We start from the raw sequence: 19,500 nt of genomic DNA, 5'->3' as shown, positions 1-19,500 counted from the left end.
GGAACGGATTTATGGAAAAACCGATTTCAGCCATTTGATACGCATCTATCAGACAAGTGTATTTATGTTTATGATGATAACATGAGAAAAGAATATATTAATATTTTTCTCAGAATTGAAAACAGCATACATTACTTCAAATTGCATCATTGAAAAAGGAAACTACAGTAGATCAGGTCTATGCATAGGGAAAGAATAAGAATATTCCGAAAATCTAATACGAGTATATGAAAGGAAGTCGCAAAATCTTTTCAGAGTATATTTTCTTAGTCAGCGAAGTAAAAAATCATTTTCAAGTTCCCGTTTCAGTGGCATACATAATTGAGCTGATTAAAAAGTGAAAAACAAATCTCAAAGGACTATAAATGTTGTATATATTTGGTGGGTGACAAAAATATGAATAAACACCCAAAATAGTTTTAACTTTGTTATTTCTAATTACATTTTCAATTCATTCTATAAAAAGCACTTTTCAATGTATTACAAACGTGCAAAATTTACCTTTTTTATTGCACATCTACAACATAAACCGAACCTACATACAAAATTTCAGCATCCGAAAATATACTGGTATTGAGAAACAGTCATGAAAAGGAAATTTTCATATGTAAACGCGCCCCTTTTTACTCCACGGTGGCGCCCCAGTTGGAATATTCAAAAATCCCTTCTTAGTGCGCATCTAAGACCTATGAAGCACCTATATACCAAATTTTAGCTTCCTAGGTTTTCCAGTACGGAGAAAGAGATGAATAAGTGTTAGGCGAGTGACATTCGCATTTATAAGTATAAATTTATACCGATTTGTGATTTAATCGACAGCTGTTGATTGAACAATACCCGGCGAACGTCGTTGCGCCTAGAGCATGTATACAGGGTGTAACATAAGTACGTTAAAATATTCAAGTGACGTATTCCTGAGACAATTTTAAGAAAAAAGTCTATATGAACTTGTGTCCGAAAATGATTCGTTTCGGAGATACGGGGTGTTGAAATTGAATTTTTTTGTTCGCTTTTTGCACGAAATTCAGGAATACGTCACTTGAATATTTTAACGTACTTATGTTACACCCTGTATATACAGGGCTATTCAAATTCGTTTCTGTACATGGGGATCTCGTAAACGATAAGAGATAGAGTGTAGGTTAAATTGTAGCAAAGTTGTGTATTATTTTTATACAGGGTGTCATCTGACTTGGACCACCCCATCTTTGAATTTTTAAATACGGACCTGTATTTTTGTTGTAGTTTATGAATCGTAGACGTTCACTTCATACTGAGAAATTAAATTCAATTTTATATTTCGGTATTTTTCGGTAATATTCAATTATAATTGTGTGAATTATTCCCTTTTAAATTACGGCCCTGAAAATTGGTTGACTGAGTTGAATAAAAACACAATAGCAACTTTCACATCAAATTAAAATTATAAATAATGGAGATAGAGTTTCGGGAGTCGGGACTTTTTTATCAGAAATTTCCTCCTCTTTTTCAAAATTGCTTAAATATTAATATTTTTTGAGTTAGTAACGAAAAACTAAATACCATTTTTTTTTTATCTTATTTTAATAACAATTGCAGTTTTTCACCTGCACAAAAATCCTCAAAAACATTTTTCTAGAGGTGATTCAGAATCGAATGAACTGTGGCTCATATATTTAGGACCTTTATCTCTATTTTTCATGTTTTTGAATTTGTTGAGTAGACTCCTCAGTTTAGAACTGGCATGACTTACCAATTAATTTAGAGGTATAGTTTTTTCAGATTTTACAGCTTTTTCAAAATGAACTTTCATCAGTGAACTTCAAAGAAAATGTTACTTCTCACCAATGCAATTACCACACTTTAAAATATTACAATTAGACCATGGGCCTGAAAAAAAATATTTCAAAATATTGTGGTTTCTATTTGTGATTCAAAAAAAAACATCAATTAAAAAAATCGTGTATTTATATCACAAAAGTGAAATATAAACGGTAAAAAACTCTCAATAGAGTTCGGCGTTTGAGTAAAACAGAAACATGGTGGCATATTCTCGAAGGGCAGTTTCAAAAAGTATACACCTATTTAAAAATAGTTTTCGGGGATTTCACAATACCTGACCCCAAACAGTAAGTAGACGAGCCTAAGTGTGATCTTTTGGATATTTGGCACTTAAAGTTGAGCTGAAAAAAAATAGTTTATTAGGACTTCCAAAAAAATCTACATAATAATTAAACGGTTCAATTTGAACTTCCAAAAAGGTGGTAATTGTCAATAGTAATAGGCCAAGGAAATTGCTGATGAGAAATAATTAGGCTAAATACTTGTAGAGTGAAATTGTTTTTAAAAAATGTTGCAGAACGACGTCTTGATTGCTAAGGGATATTGGAGGAATACAATTTGTAGTTGAACTTATGGAAAACATCAAAACAAAAGTTGAAGAACATAAAATCAACTCACCAGTCAGTTGTTCCGGCCCGTCGTCTCGAAAACATTCCTTCAAATTTGAATTAATACCCAAACAGGCTTCTATCACAGATTCTTTGAAATTCAAAAATACAATTTTTTGTTCCCTCAATTTGAGTTCGTCTCTCAACACGTTGAAACTCTGAAAAAAAAGTTTTAAATAATTAATTGTGAAAAAAGGAATTGGAACTTGGGGGTAAAATGAATCCGACACTTCTCCCGTAAGAACTGTAACACTATTTTCGACGTGCATTTTAGGGAATGATCTATAGGGTCTGTCATTAGGCGCTTCCTTTCTTTAAATTTAAAATAAAGAAAGTGTTCGTGAGATATCATCGTTTTAAAGACATACTGTATAATATCATGTGTGTTTTTGTTGAACCCTTTTAATAATGATAATTGGCTTATCAAAGCGCCTGACCTTCGCTTTTCTCAGGTCGAGTGGGCTGAAGTCGGAAACCGAGGGGTTCATCATGGCTTGCCAGGATGGTGTCTTCAACACCTTAGTCTACCGCAGTCGCGTGATGGGTATAGAGGTTCCTGACACAAGGTGCAGGGCCTGCCGCGAGGCGCCCGAGACCCTAATGCACTTACTATCAGCATGTCCAGCATATGCGGTCTCGGCCTATATCCATCGACATAACGCGGCCTTGAGAGTGCTATATTACCATCTACGGTGTTGCCCTACGCTCCGGGGGATATTGAATCCGTTGTGGAGAACGAGGAGTGCCGAATTTATTGGAACTATTCGTTCCCCACCCTCAGGCTCATACAAGCTAATAACCCTGATGTAGTTCTTCTCGACCACCAGAGCAAAACGATATTTGTCGTGGAGTTTTCAGGTCCTGGCGAGACGAATATCGTCAGAAAAGAGGAGGAAAAACGGATAAAATATAGAGATTTTCTTTTAGAACTCCGCAGACTCTATCCAGATCACTCTGTCAAGATTGTTGTTCTGATTCTGTTTAAAAATCTGTTTAAAATCTGTTTTTCCGTTAACCAGCTGTCGCACCCCTACGAACGACAACCCTCAGAAGTCGAAACTTGTGCGAGCTAAGGATTAACGAGGTGATTAAGGTGTGATTCCTAACACGGGTTGGACGGTAGCAAGTGAAGATCGATCGTTCAGACTAGGGCTTGAACCACCAACCAACACGGCAGTCAATTCGAGTGAGTGAACAAAGCACCCACGCCGAACCGCTTGGCTACCGACTGACCGACTGACCGAGTCCTTGGTGGAATGATATCGTCTCTACTCTCGAATCTTAAAATCATACCGGCTTGCCGCACTAAGGCAGAAATCTTGGCCGCACAGATGCAGAAGGCTGTCATTCTTGGCTCACTGCGCTTGCTCAGGGCACATGATTCTCGGACCCAATGATCACTTACCCCACGGTGTGGGGAGTGGTCATTGGTTGATAATGCTGGCGCGCCCTCCCGAATGTATCGGGGCTTCGGGGGATAGGGCCTGACCTTAGGTCCGCGTTGTGTCGATGGATATAGGCCGAGACCGCATATGCAAGTGCATATGCGGTCACCTCGCGGCAGGCCCTGCACCTTGTGTCAGGAACCTCTATACCCATCACACGACTGCGGTAGACTAAGGTGTTGAAGACACCATCCTGGCAAGCCATGATGAACCTCTCAGTTTCCGACTTTAGCCCACTCGACCTGAGAAAAGTGAACGCCAGGCGCTTTGATAAGCCAATGGTGTTGAAGAAGATCCCATGCATTGGCTTATCCTTGTGTTTGCGCAGAAGTGAGGTGATCTCTGCGGCTTTTATCTTAGCTTTTTGCTGAACGGGTTCCAACTCGGTGACAGAGTTGTGGTCACCTCGTTCAGAGTCGAAAACTATACCGAGTCCATCAGCTGCTCGGGCAGCTGCCCTAAAGAGAAATGCTCCAATTCCTGCTCTCTCATGGTGTGCGCTGGTCAGGCCCTATCACCCGAAGCCCCTATAGATTCGGGAGGACGCGCCAGCATTATCAACCAATGACCACTCCCCACACCGTGGGGTAAATGACAGCCTTCTGCATCTGTGCGGCTAAGATTTCTGCGGCAAGCCGGTATGATTTCAAGACTCGAGAGTAGAGAGGACATCATTTCACGAAGGACTTCAATAATCAGAACAACCATCTTGACAGAGTGATCTGGATAGAGTCTGCGGAGTTCGAAGAGAAAATCTCGATATTTTATCCGTTTTTCTTCCTCTTTTCTGACGATATTTGTCTCGCCAGGAGCTGAAAACTCCACGACAAATATCGTTTTGCTCTGGTGGTCGAGAAGGAATTCATCAGGCTTATTAGCTTGCATGAGCCTGAGGGTAGGGAACGAATAGTTTCAATAAATTCGGCACTTCTCGTTCTCCACAACGGATTCAATATCCCCCGGAACGTAGGTCAACACCGGTGTCTCGTCAATACCGTAAGAGTGCCGTAGATGCTATTATAGCACTCTTAGGGTGGCGTTATGTCGATGGATATAGGCCGAGATCGCATATTCTGGACATGCTGATAGCATGTCCAATAATAATAATAATACTCTACTCCAAACGAGTAGAATATTATTATTTTTTTCACCATAGTGTGCGCTATCCCCCGAAGCCCAAATACATTCGGGAAGGCGCGCCAGCATTATCAACCAATGACCACTCCCCACACTGAGGGGGAGTTCTGGATATTTTTTTTTCACCGTAGTGTGCGCTGGTCAGGCCCTATCCCCCGAAGCCCCGATACATTCGGGGGGGGGGGGGGGGCGCGCCAGCATTATCAACCAATGACCACTCCCCAGAGAGTGGGGAGTGGCCATTGTATTATTATTATAGTATTATCATTTTTTTTTCACCGTAGTGTGCGCTGGTCAGGCCCTATCCCCCGAAGCCCCGATACATTCGGGAGGGCGCGCCAGCATTATCAACCAATGACCACTCCCCACACCGTGGGGTAAGTGATCATTGGGTCCGAGAATCATGTGCCCTGAGCAAACGCAGTGAGCCAAGAATGACAGCCTTCTGCATCTGTGCGGCTAAGATTTCTGCCTTAGTGCGGCAAGCAGGTATAATTTTAAGATTCGAGAGTAGAGAGGACATCATTCCACCAAGGACTCCAATAATCAGTACAACCATCTTGACAGAGTGATCTGGATAGAGTCTGTGGAGTTCGAAGAGAAAATCTCGATATTTTATTCGGTTTTCCTCCTCTTTTCTGACGATATTCGTCTCGCCAGGAGCTGAAAACTCCACGACAAATATTGTTTTGGTCTGGTGGTCGAGAAGGACTACATCAGGCTTATCAGCTTGCATGAGCCTGAGGGTGGGGAACGAATAGTTCCAATAAATTCGGCACTTCTCGTGCCCATGCATTGGCTTATCCTTGTGTGTCGGCAGAAGTAAGGTGATCTCTGCGGCTTTTATCTGAGCTTTTTGCTGAACGGGTTCCAACTCGGTGACAGAGTTGCAGTCACCTCGTTCAGAGTCGAAAACTATACCGAGTCCATCAGCTGCTCGGGCAGCTGCCCTAACCGGAAATGCTCCAATTCCTGCTCTCTCATGGTCACGGACCATGCAGAGAAGGGGATCCGAACTCCTGACGACTTTACAAGCTGTATCCAGTACCATTCTGACATGTAGACACTCCAAACTCAAAAGTCCACGACCTTCCTGTTGTCGGGGGAAGTACAACCGTGGAACGGACAATTTGGGATGCAAACTCCTATAGAGATGCATCATTTTACGGGTCTTTACGTCGAGTTGATACAGCTCCTCCCGAGTCCACTTCACTACTCCAAACGAGTAGAGTAAAATTGGAACGGCAAGCATATTTGTTGCAGCAACTTTGTTCTTCCCCGACAGTTCCGATGACCAGATCTGTCGAAGTTTGTGCTGATACTTGCCGCGGAGAGAGTTTTTCACTGTAGTTACCTCTTGTGACTATTATTATTATTATTATTATCAATTATCGGAGTTCGGAAGTCCCTGTTGAAAGACCTTACAGAAATGACCCATTTCGGGTGTTTGGGATTTTTCAACTGAATATTAGAGCGAACCAGGGGAAAAATATTATGGTGGGCGACTCGTTGAAAACCCCTCAAAAAAGTACATTTCACTTACCTTCGCTACCGTAGCATCGATATTCCCCATGTATTCCCCATCAACAACGACCGTGGTTTTCTCCACTGTGCAATTCTGAAGGATTCGTTCCCGCATAAATTCAGAAGCGGTGAAATGAAGTCCAGACTTGATTTTCACGAGGTAAGTGTCTCCGGTCAGCTCCTCTATTTCGATTTTAGGTCGGGCAGAAGAATAGAGCACGAAGAGAATATTTGTCGCTATTCCTATTAGAATTCCGTATTCTAGATTGATCAGTAAACAACACAAAAGTGTGACGGTCAAAGGGATCAGGTCCATTTCTGAAATGATAATTTACATGTTTTACTGATAATTGTTGAATTTCTGGTAGATAATTTGTATTTAGTTGATTTCAAACGTAGGTGTTAGATATATTAAGTGATTCAATGTTTGCAGTAGATTTTTTTAAAACCCTAGTGCAGTGGTCGCCAACCTGTCGATCGCGAGCTACCGGTAGCTCGCGGAGGCAATTCTGCTGGCTCTCACAACGATTTTGATTTGAAAAATACAAACTGCAAAAATCAGAGAAGCTTCCGAAATTTCCACAAAAACTCTAATTGTCATAATATTGAACATAAACAGCGGCAACGTTGCGGTGAGCGATCTGCCGCTGACGCCATCAAGCTAGAATCGGCTAGAACCGACCAGCCGGACCAGCGCGTTAGTGTTCGAGAACGATCTGGATTGCTTTGAACGGGATAAATACGCACGGCACGGCGACATTGCGCTTAGTTTAAAACTGAACGCGTAACCAACGTCCAGCGGTTGGGTTAGTAGAGAACAACAAAAATAATATTATGGCAAGCAGTTGTAAGAAGGTAAAGACATACCACTTTCATTCAGAATGGGAAGAACAATATTTTTTTACAGAAGTTAAAGATAAAAATGTGTGTTTGTTATGTAATACTTCAGTCTCCGTTGCTAAAAAAGGAATTATTGAGAGACATCATAAAACTGTACATTTTAATTTTGAAAAATCATTCCCACTACATTCTGCCGCCAGAAAGGAGAAACTGAAACAGTTAAAAAAGCAGTTAATTGGACAATAATCAATGTTTTTAAGAACAGTCGACAAAAATAAGGCTGCAACTGAAGCATCGTACCGTGTGTCCCAGATAATTGCACAAAAAAAAGAAACCTTATGAAGACGGGGAAATGATAAAACAGGCGTTTTTAGAAGCTATTGATTCGTTATTTGCCAACTTTAGAAATAAAGACGAGATAGTTTCAGCTATAAAATCTATGCAACTTTCTGCTAATTCAGTGATGAGACTTGTAGAAGTAATGAGCAATGATATTTTTTTACAGTTGAGAACTGACTTAGATAACTATGTTTATTTTTCACTTCAACTGGATGAATCAACAGATGTCGTTGACACTGTCCAGATGGCCGAGTTCGTCAGGATGGTTTTTAGTGATTTTACGATTAAAGAAGATCTTTTGAAGTTCATTCCACTGAAAGGACACACTACTGTACATGAGTTGTTTTCTCATTTAAAAAATATTATTTCTTCCGAGAAAATTCCAATTTCGAAAATGGTAGGCTTGACAACCGATGGCGCTCCAGCTATGGTAGGTTGTGATAAGGTTCTGGTGGCGTTATGTCGTAAAGATGAAACTTTTCCGCAATTTCTCTGTTACCACTGCATTATCCATCAGCAAGCATTATGTGGAAATTTCCTGAAACTAAACAACGTTTTGAAACTGGTGGTAAAAATTGTGAACAAGATGAGAGCTCAAGCGTTACAAAGAAGATTATTCAGAACCTTGGCCGATGAAGTTGACTGTCAATACGGGGACCTACTCCTTCACTCTGAAGTCCGATGGTTAAGTAGAGGACGGGTGCTGAAACGTTTTAATGATGTCCTATCTGGCATAGTTCAATTTTTCAAACAACGCGATGAACCGACTCCTGAACTAGAAAATTCAATCTGGCTTAGAGATTTTGGTTTTCTCGTGGACATTACAGAGAAATTAAACGAACTTAATTTGCAGCTCCAGGGAAGAGACAAAGAACTAGCGGAAATGATTTCTGATATGAAAGCATTTATCAAAAAGTTGGAGTTTTGGGAACAAAACCTAATTAACAGCGATGCCAAGCATTTTCCTATTCTTTCAGAAAAAATATCTCAAAATCCATTAGAACCCTATGACAACAAATATCATGTAGAAATAATTCCTACCCTGAAGAATAGATTCAAAAATCGTTTTAAGGATTTCAATGAAATGGCTTTAGTAGCGCAGTTTGTTGTTTCATACTTTATGGAAATTGATATCCAACAGTTTGCAACTTGTGTTATGCAGAACTTTGCCGAAGGTATCGCTGCAACAGAAATGGAAATCATTGAGTTTCAAAATGATTTAGCCTTAAAATCGTTAGTCTCAAGTACTGAATGTATCTGGCCTATTGTAAGTAAAGACAAATATTCAGTTCTATGCCGTGTTGCCTTGAAAGTGAAAGCATTATTCAGTTCAACCTATTTGTGTGAACCTTCTTTTTCTAATATGAAGTTTATTAAGAACAAATATCGCAATCGACTCACAGATGAACATTTGGATAATTGTATTCGAATGGCTGCATCAAATTATACTGCAAACATTAAAAAAATTATCGATGAGTCTGAGTGTCAGCCTTCTCATTGAACGTGCTTTTTTATTTTTCAATGTTTATGTTCATGATAGTGCGTTACTTTTTTGTTGTTATTATTAACTATTTTCAAATCATACGTGACATGCCGTTGTGGCTGGATAAAAGTTTGTGTTTATATTTCAAACACCTTCGTTTGATAGGTAGGAATGTAGCTATGAACAAGTACGTACTAGTAATATTAGTTATTAGTTTATTATTAGTACCTATGTATTATGTATTACCAGTTAAATAGTAAAATAAATACATATAATGATAAATTAACTGTGGATTATTTCATTTACGTTGCGTTACGTGGCTTCCGTGTGGGTAGCTCGCTGTTTATTCCAAAATTAACAAAGTAGCTCAACACATTGAAAAGGTTGGCGACCATTGCCCTAGTGATATCACGTCGACAATGGATATGAGGCATGAGCATACGAATTATAACCAAATTCTTCAAAGTATTTTTATTCAATCACGATAAAGTGAGATAAACTAATATAATGTATACTGGAACTGAATTCAAATGCAACATTTTAAGTACTGCATCTTAACAATGCACCCCCTGTAGAAATTGCAACAAGGAGAGAAATAATTCTATTACTGCAGTAGACTGTTTTGTCCTTGTCATGCCACACTAATGTGGTGTCGTCAGCAAATAAGGTAAAGCTTCATGTAATCGATATGTTGGTCAAATCATTAATGTATAACAGAAACAGTATGGGACCTGACACAGAGCTTTGAGGTACTCCACAATTTATCTCCCCCACGTCCGAGTTAGATGACGTTCTTACAAATTGTTTTCTCTCAGAAATGTATGAACTAATCCAAATATGACTTTTGTCCCTAAAACCATATCTTATGAGTTTCCGAAGCAATATGCTGTGATTGACACATTGAATAGTGTGAATTAGTTTTTTTTTGCAGAATCTGTTAAATAAAAGAATAGCATCTTGAATTATATATTCTATGAAGTTTATTTATGATAATAATATCAACACAAGGTATATAAGATAACGAATTCACCTACATATACTCACTTTTAGTCCTCCAAAGAAGAATGAATGCATGAAATTCGCACAAATAATACATGGCTACAAGAATAACAGCCGCCAAAGTGGTTTTTGGGATGTACTTGAAAGTGGAAGTCAAAAAACCCAGCGCTAGTAGAACCATGATACCAGTTATAATCCCGCACGTGGGAGTTTTTGCCCCGGAAGCGTTGTTTACAGCAGTTCTTGTGAAAGAGCCTGTAACAGGCATCGATTGGACGAAGGATCCCATGATGTTAGAAAATCCCAGAGCGATCAACTCCTGTGTGGCATCCAATGTTCTTCCCTTTGCTGAAAATATTCATCAGACTCAAAGCAATATCATCTATAAACAAATGGTATCAGAGACCTGATTCTTACAATAACTACTGCTTGTCAAATCTAGGAAACCAGTTAGTGTTTTGTTTAAAAAAAAATGATGATATCAAACGCCAATCGAGGACGTCTATCAGTATTGCAACTGAGAGCTATCACCGTCTTCTAACGCGCATATAGTGAGAAGGATCATATCGAACTCCGTACATTCGGCAAGCTACATGTGAATAAGTAAACAAAAACGATGATTCATATTTTGAAAACACTGAGATAACAAACTGAACTTTCATCATTTAGAATGAGTTAAGAGCCAACTAGTGGGAGTCAAGAAAATTCCATAGTTCAACTATCCAGATGACAGCAAATTATGATTCCTACTTTCCTCTCGTACAAAAAAAAATACAAATGGGAACAGATCCTCCTCGTCATGGAGAAATTGTGATATTGATAATTTTTTCAATTTTATTCTATTTTCTTTGTAATTATTGTTTCTGAAAAACTGACATGACAGGACTGCAAACATTATATCAAAGAAGAAATGCAAATTTGTTTATGAAAATCCATTTGAAAATTCATCTATTGTGAACAAAAATTCGGTATTTCGTAAATAAGCAACGAAATGAAGTTGAAATGGAAAAGGCAAAGTAATTATATTGGAAAAATTGAAAACAACTGAAATATATCAAAATTAAGGAGATGTCCCAAACGCTAAAAAAGGATCATCTTATTTAAAATCCGAAGTCGGATATGGTTTCAAGAATAACTTTCGTTTCTCTTGTATTTTTTACATTTTTTTTTCACAAATAACATTATCAATATAATTAATATCAAACTCCCTGGAAAATTAAAACAATCCGTGAAAATGTATTAGAAATACATGTATTAGAAAATTTATTAACTTCATTTTCAGCAAAACTAAACTATGCAGGTACTTGAAATATTCTTTATTTTATATTTGTGAATGATATAGCTATTAATATCAAACTAAAAAATATATTTCGACCATTTTGGGATTTAAGAAGAATTGACGAAAATAAAATAGATAATGATGAAGAAAATGTTAACTTTCTTATTGGTCAGTGGGCAATGCTCAAGACTGGCAGTAAACAAATCTGAAGAAATGAACTTTAAATGTTCAAGCCAGTCTCGAATATACCTACACAGTAGGTTGAATGGACTGACACCTATCAGAAAACAACCACTCCCTTGGCTAATACCACGAAAGGCGTTGGATTATATCAAACAGGCGTCAGTGCAGGAATCTTCACAGAAAATTTCCTGCATATGCAATTGGCAATACAACTGAAAGAGTCGACCTTCAATTTTGGAATGAGCACACTTGCAAACAGGTTTCGGGCTCAATAGCCACTCATCAGTGCAAGATAGTGGCCATCATCGACCTAAAGTCGATGATATTCCATAATCGAAAATCGGATTTCTTTCAGAGTATTTCATTCATCTACCTAAGTTGGAGCGAACAACAAAATGTCACTCCATCTAGTGGACGATGTACTAACCAACTGCATATCCGTAATTTGCCTGATTCCTCTGAATAAGGAAGAAAAACTGTGCCCGTTCCAAAATTGAAGGTCGACTCTTTCAGTTGTAGTGCCAATTGCATATGCAGGAAATTTTCTGTGAAGATTCCTACACTGACGCCTGTCGGATATAATCCAACGCCCTTCGTGGTATTAGCCAGGGAAGTTATTGTTTTCTGATAGGCGTCAGTCCATTCAACGTACTGTGTAGGTATATTCGAGACTGGCTTGAACATTTAGTTGATTTCTTTACATTTGAAAATGCTTACAGTTGGAATAAAATTCAAAATAGTGAAAATGACAGATAGTGACACTCTTTTAGAAAACGTTTTTAAAATTACTTCTTGATAAGCAACGACGTTTTCTTGCTTTATCAACAACTAACTTGCTTTTCACCATGATCCGGGCACTAAAAATCAATAAACATATTTTAACTCACTGAAAGCTTTGGCAATAGCAATATGTTCCAAAACTGCTACTAAAGGACAAAAGATTATGACTGTTCCAAAATTTTCGATCATATCCTTCAAACCAAATTCTGTACCATTGAAGCTTGTACTGAAGGGAGGTGGTTTAAAAGACGGCAATCCACCTGGTACCTCACCTGAAAAAAAATAGTAAGGTTTTCTATAATAATTTTCTAATAATAATGACGAATTCAATAAGTGAAAACCAAAATATTTGGCACAATATTTACTTTAATGATGAGTGTACGTTTTTTCTTAATGATCTTGTAAAGAGACAGCGATGAAAATCCTCAACTTATAGAAGGTCATACACAGTATCCAAATAAAGTTAACTTTGAGCTGAATTCTTGGGAATACTATTATTGATAGGAATCTTAAGTGGAAAGCTCTACTTAAATCTACTTGAAGACATAATAGACCAGTGGTCGCCAACCTGTCGATCGCGAGCTACCGGTAGCTCGCGGAGGCAATTCTGGTAGCTCTCACAACGATTTTAATTTAAAAAATACAAACTGCAAAAATCAGAGAAGCTTCCAAAATTCCACAAAAAAATCTAATTGTCATAATATTAAACATAAACAGCGGCAACGTTGCGGTGAGCGATCTGCCGCTGACGCCATCAAGCTAGAATCGTTAAAAACCGACCAGCCGGACCAGCGAGTTAGTGTTCGAGAACGATCTTGATTGCTTTGAACGGGATAAATACGCACGGCGCGGCGACATGGCGCTTAGTTTAAAACTGAACGCGTAACCAACGTCCAGCGGTTGGGTTAGTAGAGAACAACAAAAATAATATTATGGCAAGCAGTTGTAAGAAGGTAAAGACATACCACTTTCATTCGGAATGGGAAGAACAATACTTTATTACAGAAGTTAAAGATAAAAATGTGTGTTTGTATGTAATACTTCGGTCTCCGTTGCTAAAAAAGGAAATATTGAGAGACATCATAAAACTGTACATTCTAATTTTAAAAAATCATTTCCACTACATTCTGCCGCCAGAAAGGAGAAACTGAAACAGTTAAAAAAGCAGTTAATTGGACAACAATCAATATTTTTAAGAACAGTCGACAAAAATAAGGCTGCAACTGAAGCATCGTACCGTGTGTCCCAGATAATTGCACAAAAAAAAAACTTTATGAAGACGGAGAAATGATAAAACAGGCGTTTTCAGAAACTGCTGATTCGTTATTTGCCAACTTTAAAAATAAAGACGAGATAGTTTCAGCTATAAAATCTATGCAACTTTCTGCTAATACAGTGATGAGACGTGTAGAAGTAATGAGCAATAATATTTTTTTACAGTTAAGAACTGACTTAGATAACTGTGTTTATTTTTCACTTCAACTGGATGAATCAACAGATGTCGTTGACACTGCCCAGATGGTCGTGTTCGTCAGGATGGTTTTTAGTGATTTTACGATTAAAGAAGATCTTTTAAAGTTCATTCCACTGAAAGGACACACTACTGGACATGAGTTGTTTTCTCATTTAAAAAATATTATTTCTTCCGAGAAAATTCCAATATCGAAAATGGTAGGCTTGACAACCGATGGCGCTCCAGCTATGGTGGGTTGTGATAAGGGTCTGGTGGCGTTATGTCGTAAAGATGAAACTTTTTCGCAATTTCTCTGTTACCACTGCATTATCCATCAGCAAACATCATGTGGAAATTTCCTGAAACTAAACAACGTTATGAAAATGGTGGTAAAAATTGTGAACAAGACTAGAGCTCAAGCACAAAGAAGATTATTCAGAACCTTGGCCGATGAAGTTGACTGTCAATACGGGGACCTACTCCTTCACTCTGAAGACCGATGGTTAAGTAGAGGACGGGTGCTGAAACGTTTTAATGATGTCCTATCTGGCATAGTTCAATTTTTCAAACAACGCGATGAACCGACTCCTGAACTAGAAAATTCAATATGGCTTAGAGATTTTGGTTTTCTCGTGGACATTACAAAGAAATTAAACGAACCTAATTTGCAGCTTCAGGAGAGAGACAAAGAACTAGCGGAAATGATTTCTGATATAAAAGCATTTATCAAAAAGCTGAAGTTTTGGGAACAAAACCTAATTAACAGCGATGCCAAGCATTTTCCTATTCTTTCAGAAAAAATATCTCAAAATCCATTAGCCCTATGACAACAAATATCATGTAGAAATGATTTCTACCCTGAAGAATAACTTCAAAAATCGTTTTAAGGATTTCAATGAAATGGCTTTAGTAGCGCAGTTTGTTGTTTCACCCTTTATGGAAATTGATATCGCACAGTTTGCAACTTGTGTTATGCAGAACTTTGGCGAAGACATCGCTCCAACAGAAATGGAAGTCATTGAGTTTCAAAATGATTTAGCCTTAAAATCGTTAGTCTCAAGTACTGAATGTATCTGGCCTATTGTAAGTAAAGACAAATATTCAGTTCTATGCCGTGTTGCCTTGCAAGTGAAAGCATTATTCAGTTCAACCTATTTGTGTGAATTTTCTTTTTCCAATATGAAGTTCATTAAGAACAAATATCGCAATCGACTTACAGATGAACATTTGGATAATTGTATTCGAATGGCTGCATCAAATTATACTGCAAACATTAAAAAAATTATTGATGAGTCTGAGTGTCAGTCTTCTCATTGAACGTGTTTTTTTATTTTTCAATGTTTATGTTCATGATAGTGCGTTACTTTTTTGTTGTTATTATCAACTATTTTTAAATCATACGTGACATGCCGTTGTGGCTGAATAAAAGTTTGTGTTTATTTTTCAAACACCTTCGTTTGATAGGTAGGAATGTAGCTATGAACAAGTACGTACTAGTAATATTAGTTATTAGTTTATTATCAGTACCTATGTATTATGTATTACCAGTTAAATAGTAAAATAAATACATATAATGATAAATTAACTGTGGATTATTTCATTTACGTTGCGTTACGTGGCTTCCGTGTGGGTAGCTCGCTGTTTATTCCAAAATTAACAAAGTAGCTCAACACATTGAAGGTGTTGGCGACCACTGTAATAGACAAACAACTAGTTTCGATAATAAAATGATGCATGATTTTTCCAGATTGAGTTCTCCCACACTACTTTTTGCAGTTAGATCTTCATACTATCGTTAGACAGTTGCTAAATGTTCACCAACTTATCGCCTCTGGATTTCTTCCTATGTTCATGAAACATACTTTCGAAATTTGAAGGATTTGAAGAAAAGATTAACAACTGCATGTAGGCAGACATTTTATAGAATATTGGAGAGAACTTTGAGTGCAGACTTCATCACAATAATGAGATAAATAACTTTTCATTAATTGTTTATATTTTATTGCGAAAAACTTGATACGTATATATTTTCACGTTTTCACTTGATTTCTCCGAAAGTACTGAATAAAATATCAAGTAGGGGTATTTTTGAAAAAGCTTCGCCTTTTTATTTAAGATTTTAGAGGTTGTCCGCCCCTGCTAGAGGGTTGACATGATTTAATTGAAAACTAGCTCTGAAAATGCCACCTTTGAAAATAAGTTTTCTGTCAAATAGTTTGGGAAAGAGCCTTGTGAGACACTATTCTTGTTCCCCTTTGAAATAAAGCACAATACATTATACAGGGTGTAAATTCCAAATGATATATGCAAAGAAGTGTCTTTGGAGACACTTCATAACTAAATTACGTCCATTACCTGTCAGTTCGAAGGGTTCATAACCACGTTGTTGAAACACATAAGCTAATACACTTCCGAAAACCACAGCTATTGCATTGCTTGCCAAAGAAAACATGAAAATGCATATTCCAATCATATTTCTTCTTCTAGTCCAGTCTGCGCGTTTTTTCAGAGTACCATATCGTCTTATTTCCTGTAAAAAAAGTATGAAACTATCTTATGCAATGAAGGAAGACATGAATGTTCTCTAAGCTAGTACCTCGACGGATATTTGATCACAACTTACCTTGGCAAATACTAGGAATATAATTGTGAAAAATCCCAGGAGGGAATCCGATAGCTTTGTGTTTCTTATATTCGAGAAAACGGAAATCCACGCTGTCAGAAACGTATCGGATTTCCCAGCTATCCCAAGAAGTGATTTTATCTGCGAAGAGGCAATATTCAAAGCTGCTGCTGTTGTAAATCCTGCTATCACAGGATAGGAAAAAAACTCCACTATGAAACCTAGAAAAAAACTTGTCTGACTACTTATATTTAGGTGATAAGCATTTGAAATGGGATAATCATATTTATTATAACTATCGTATAACTCTTCTTTGATACAAATACAATTGAGCTACAGTATTTTAGGATGAGGTGATATAACTTCTCTCCATAATCTGGAAGTAATCAAAATTGATCAGAAATGATATACCACCTAATGAAAAAAATGTATATAATATGATCTGAACTACATTATAAAGAAGAAAAATGTGTTTGTCAGCGTGAATTGGTAATAATGTAACAAATCAAAATATCTATAACTTTCCTATCAAAGTTAATCTCACCAAAAACGATCTTTTTCGATAAGTTATCAGATCTCAAAGCGAGCCAAACTCTTTACAATAGGGCGTGTAGACACACCTTAACTCTTTAAACCCTACCTTATATTTAAAATATGTCCTTTGACCGTTTCATGGAAATCACGTAGGCACTCCTAATTTTTTAATTTTGTGCCAAGGAGTGTCTACACTCACTAAGTATTATTGCGACCATCAGTAATTGAGAGAGACCGATAAATTTGGATTTTTAGATATTAATAAAAAACTATAATATACAATACCATATGAATTTCACTAGTTCGGACTTTCATTGTCTACTATATAAAATGATTTGAAATCCCTGAAACAAGTAAAAAAGAATAATTAAAAAAGAATAGTTGAAAATAACAATTATATTAAGCAACAATAAACCTGAAATGAAATGATAGTGAAATAACCTACAAGTAAAAATATAATAATGGAATAAATAAAAATTAAAGGAATGAAAAAAGAAAATAATAAAAAAAGTGTAGAGATTCCAAGTCACGTTAGTTCACGACGTTTCGATTGTTGGTATCTACAATCGTCTTCGGGTGATGACTGGACTGATTCCTCCGAGAGATGACTATTTTATAGGTCGTTGAAATACTTTCACTTTCTCTTAGAGATGGGCTTATCGATACGATATATCGATAAGGTATCGATTAACATTTTGAACATCGAATATCGATACAAAAAGTAATATCGATAAGAATATCGATACAAACAATAATATCCATAAGAATATCCAAATAATTTGTGTAATTGATGACTTGTTTATTTTGTGGAAATTCATGATCTATTTAATGAAAAGAATGAAACACTTTTGTTCTTATAAAACGTTACTTCTTCCACGTAACTATTAAGTAAGACGATTGGCTAGTTGGCAACAAAATTTCATTGTACAGCTCAGAAGAAGAAGTAAAGGTAGGAAAGAAGAGTGTCTGTCTTCGAGACTTGCAATTTGCAATTTGTCATTTGTCATATGACATTACTGTTAGGTCAACGTAAATTAAAAAATAGTTTTGTCACTTCATCCTATCTACTTTTTGTTTTGACTTTGTTGGTTTGTTTCTATTTCCTAACAATAACAATCTTTCATCATCTTAATATACCAAGGAATATGACATCCCTAGAAAAAGTAAAAAAGGAAAAGTTTAAGAAACCCAGACAAAAACGCAGTGCATGCTGGATATATTTTGAAAATATTGATAGAAATGATTCATGGAGACAAGCCAGATGTACAGTAATTCAATCTTTTATAACTAAATACCAAATGGGACTGATTGTTATATACGTCTGTTCCATCGGAATGAGTTTTTTCTAAAAGTGGACAACTCCTACGAGACCGCATAGAACTTGCCTCAGTCCCAAGAGAGTTGAAAAAATTATATTTTTAGCTTCAAATTTGGATTGAGTTTCTAGGTATATATTCAGTTTATCCAGAATAATTGTTTTGTTTTTGTAAATATTTTTATTTCACAAATTTAATTTATTTAGGTTATGTTGTTACTTTTCGTTTCGCTACTGTTAGAATTTATTTAATTCATTTAGGTTACTTTTTATTTTCGAGTTGTGAGAATTTGATTTATTTAGTAATATATTTTACATAATGTATGTTTTTTTATCTATTATATATCGATAAAAAATATCGATATATCGATAAGGAATATCGATACGAATTCAAAATATCGGTATCGATAAGATATCATATCGATAACCTCTAATATCGATAAGCCCATCTCTACTTTCTCTACTTTCCATTTTCCGCTTCACTGATTCCGTGAGAGATGACCGTTTTGGCGGGAGTTGGTCATTTTTCGTTTGATGATGGGTTTCCATATGTTTCGTATATCTACGCTGGCCTGGCTGAATACGTAGATATACGAAACATATGGAAACCCATCATCAAACGAAAAATGACCAACTCCCGCCAAAACTGTCATCTCTCACGGAATCAGTGAATCGGAAAATGGAAAGTAGAGAAAGTGAAAGTATTTCAACGACCTATAAAGTAGTCATCTCTCGGAGGAATCAGTCCAGTCATCACCCGAAGACGATTGTAGATACCAACAATCGAAACGTCGTGAACTAACGTGACTTGGAATCTCTACACTTTTTCATTTTTAATTTTTTATTATTTTCTTTTTTCATTCCTTTAATTTTTATTTATTCAATTATTATATTTTTACTTGTAGGTTATTTCACTATCATTTCATTTCAGGTTTATTGTTGCTTAATATAATTGTTATTTTCAACTATTCTTTTTTAATTATTCTTTTTTACTTGTTTCAGGGATTTCAAATCATTTTATATAGTAGACAATGGAAGTCCGAAATAGTGAAATTCATCACGAAACATTGTCAATCACCTTCAAACAAACATACAATACCATATGTATATAATATACAATAGTATATGAAGAATATA

General features: G+C 36.6%; 1 protein-coding gene across 3 annotated transcripts in view; it reads right to left on the bottom strand.

The window, feature by feature from the left end:
- Positions 1-1,925: 1,925 nt before the first annotated feature.
- LOC111514075 (sodium-independent sulfate anion transporter) overlaps positions 1,926-19,500 on the bottom strand; it is a 46,487-nt gene continuing 28,912 nt past the window's right edge. For all 3 annotated transcript variants that reach the window (XM_074182146.1, XM_074182144.1, XM_074182137.1), the window contains exons 4-10: positions 16,515-16,735; positions 16,247-16,421; positions 12,546-12,710; positions 10,242-10,544; positions 6,555-6,853; positions 2,440-2,587; positions 1,926-2,162 (exon numbers count right to left, since the gene is read on the bottom strand). In XM_074182146.1, coding sequence (XP_074038247.1) covers positions 2,152-2,162; positions 2,440-2,587; positions 6,555-6,853; positions 10,242-10,544; positions 12,546-12,710; positions 16,247-16,421; positions 16,515-16,735 — 1,322 coding nt within the window. In that variant the 3' untranslated portion in view covers positions 1,926-2,151. The remainder of the gene's footprint in view (positions 2,163-2,439; positions 2,588-6,554; positions 6,854-10,241; positions 10,545-12,545; positions 12,711-16,246; positions 16,422-16,514; positions 16,736-19,500) is intronic.

Source organism: Leptinotarsa decemlineata, unplaced genomic scaffold (assembly GCF_025532065.1).
Source record: "Leptinotarsa decemlineata unplaced genomic scaffold, Ldec_3_MD MMD2_P_RNA_scaffold_2, whole genome shotgun sequence".
NCBI classification, from domain to species: domain Eukaryota; kingdom Metazoa; phylum Arthropoda; class Insecta; order Coleoptera; family Chrysomelidae; genus Leptinotarsa; species Leptinotarsa decemlineata.
The sequence above is the reverse complement of the archived record's forward strand: the minus strand, read 5'-3'. Positions and strand labels throughout refer to the sequence as shown.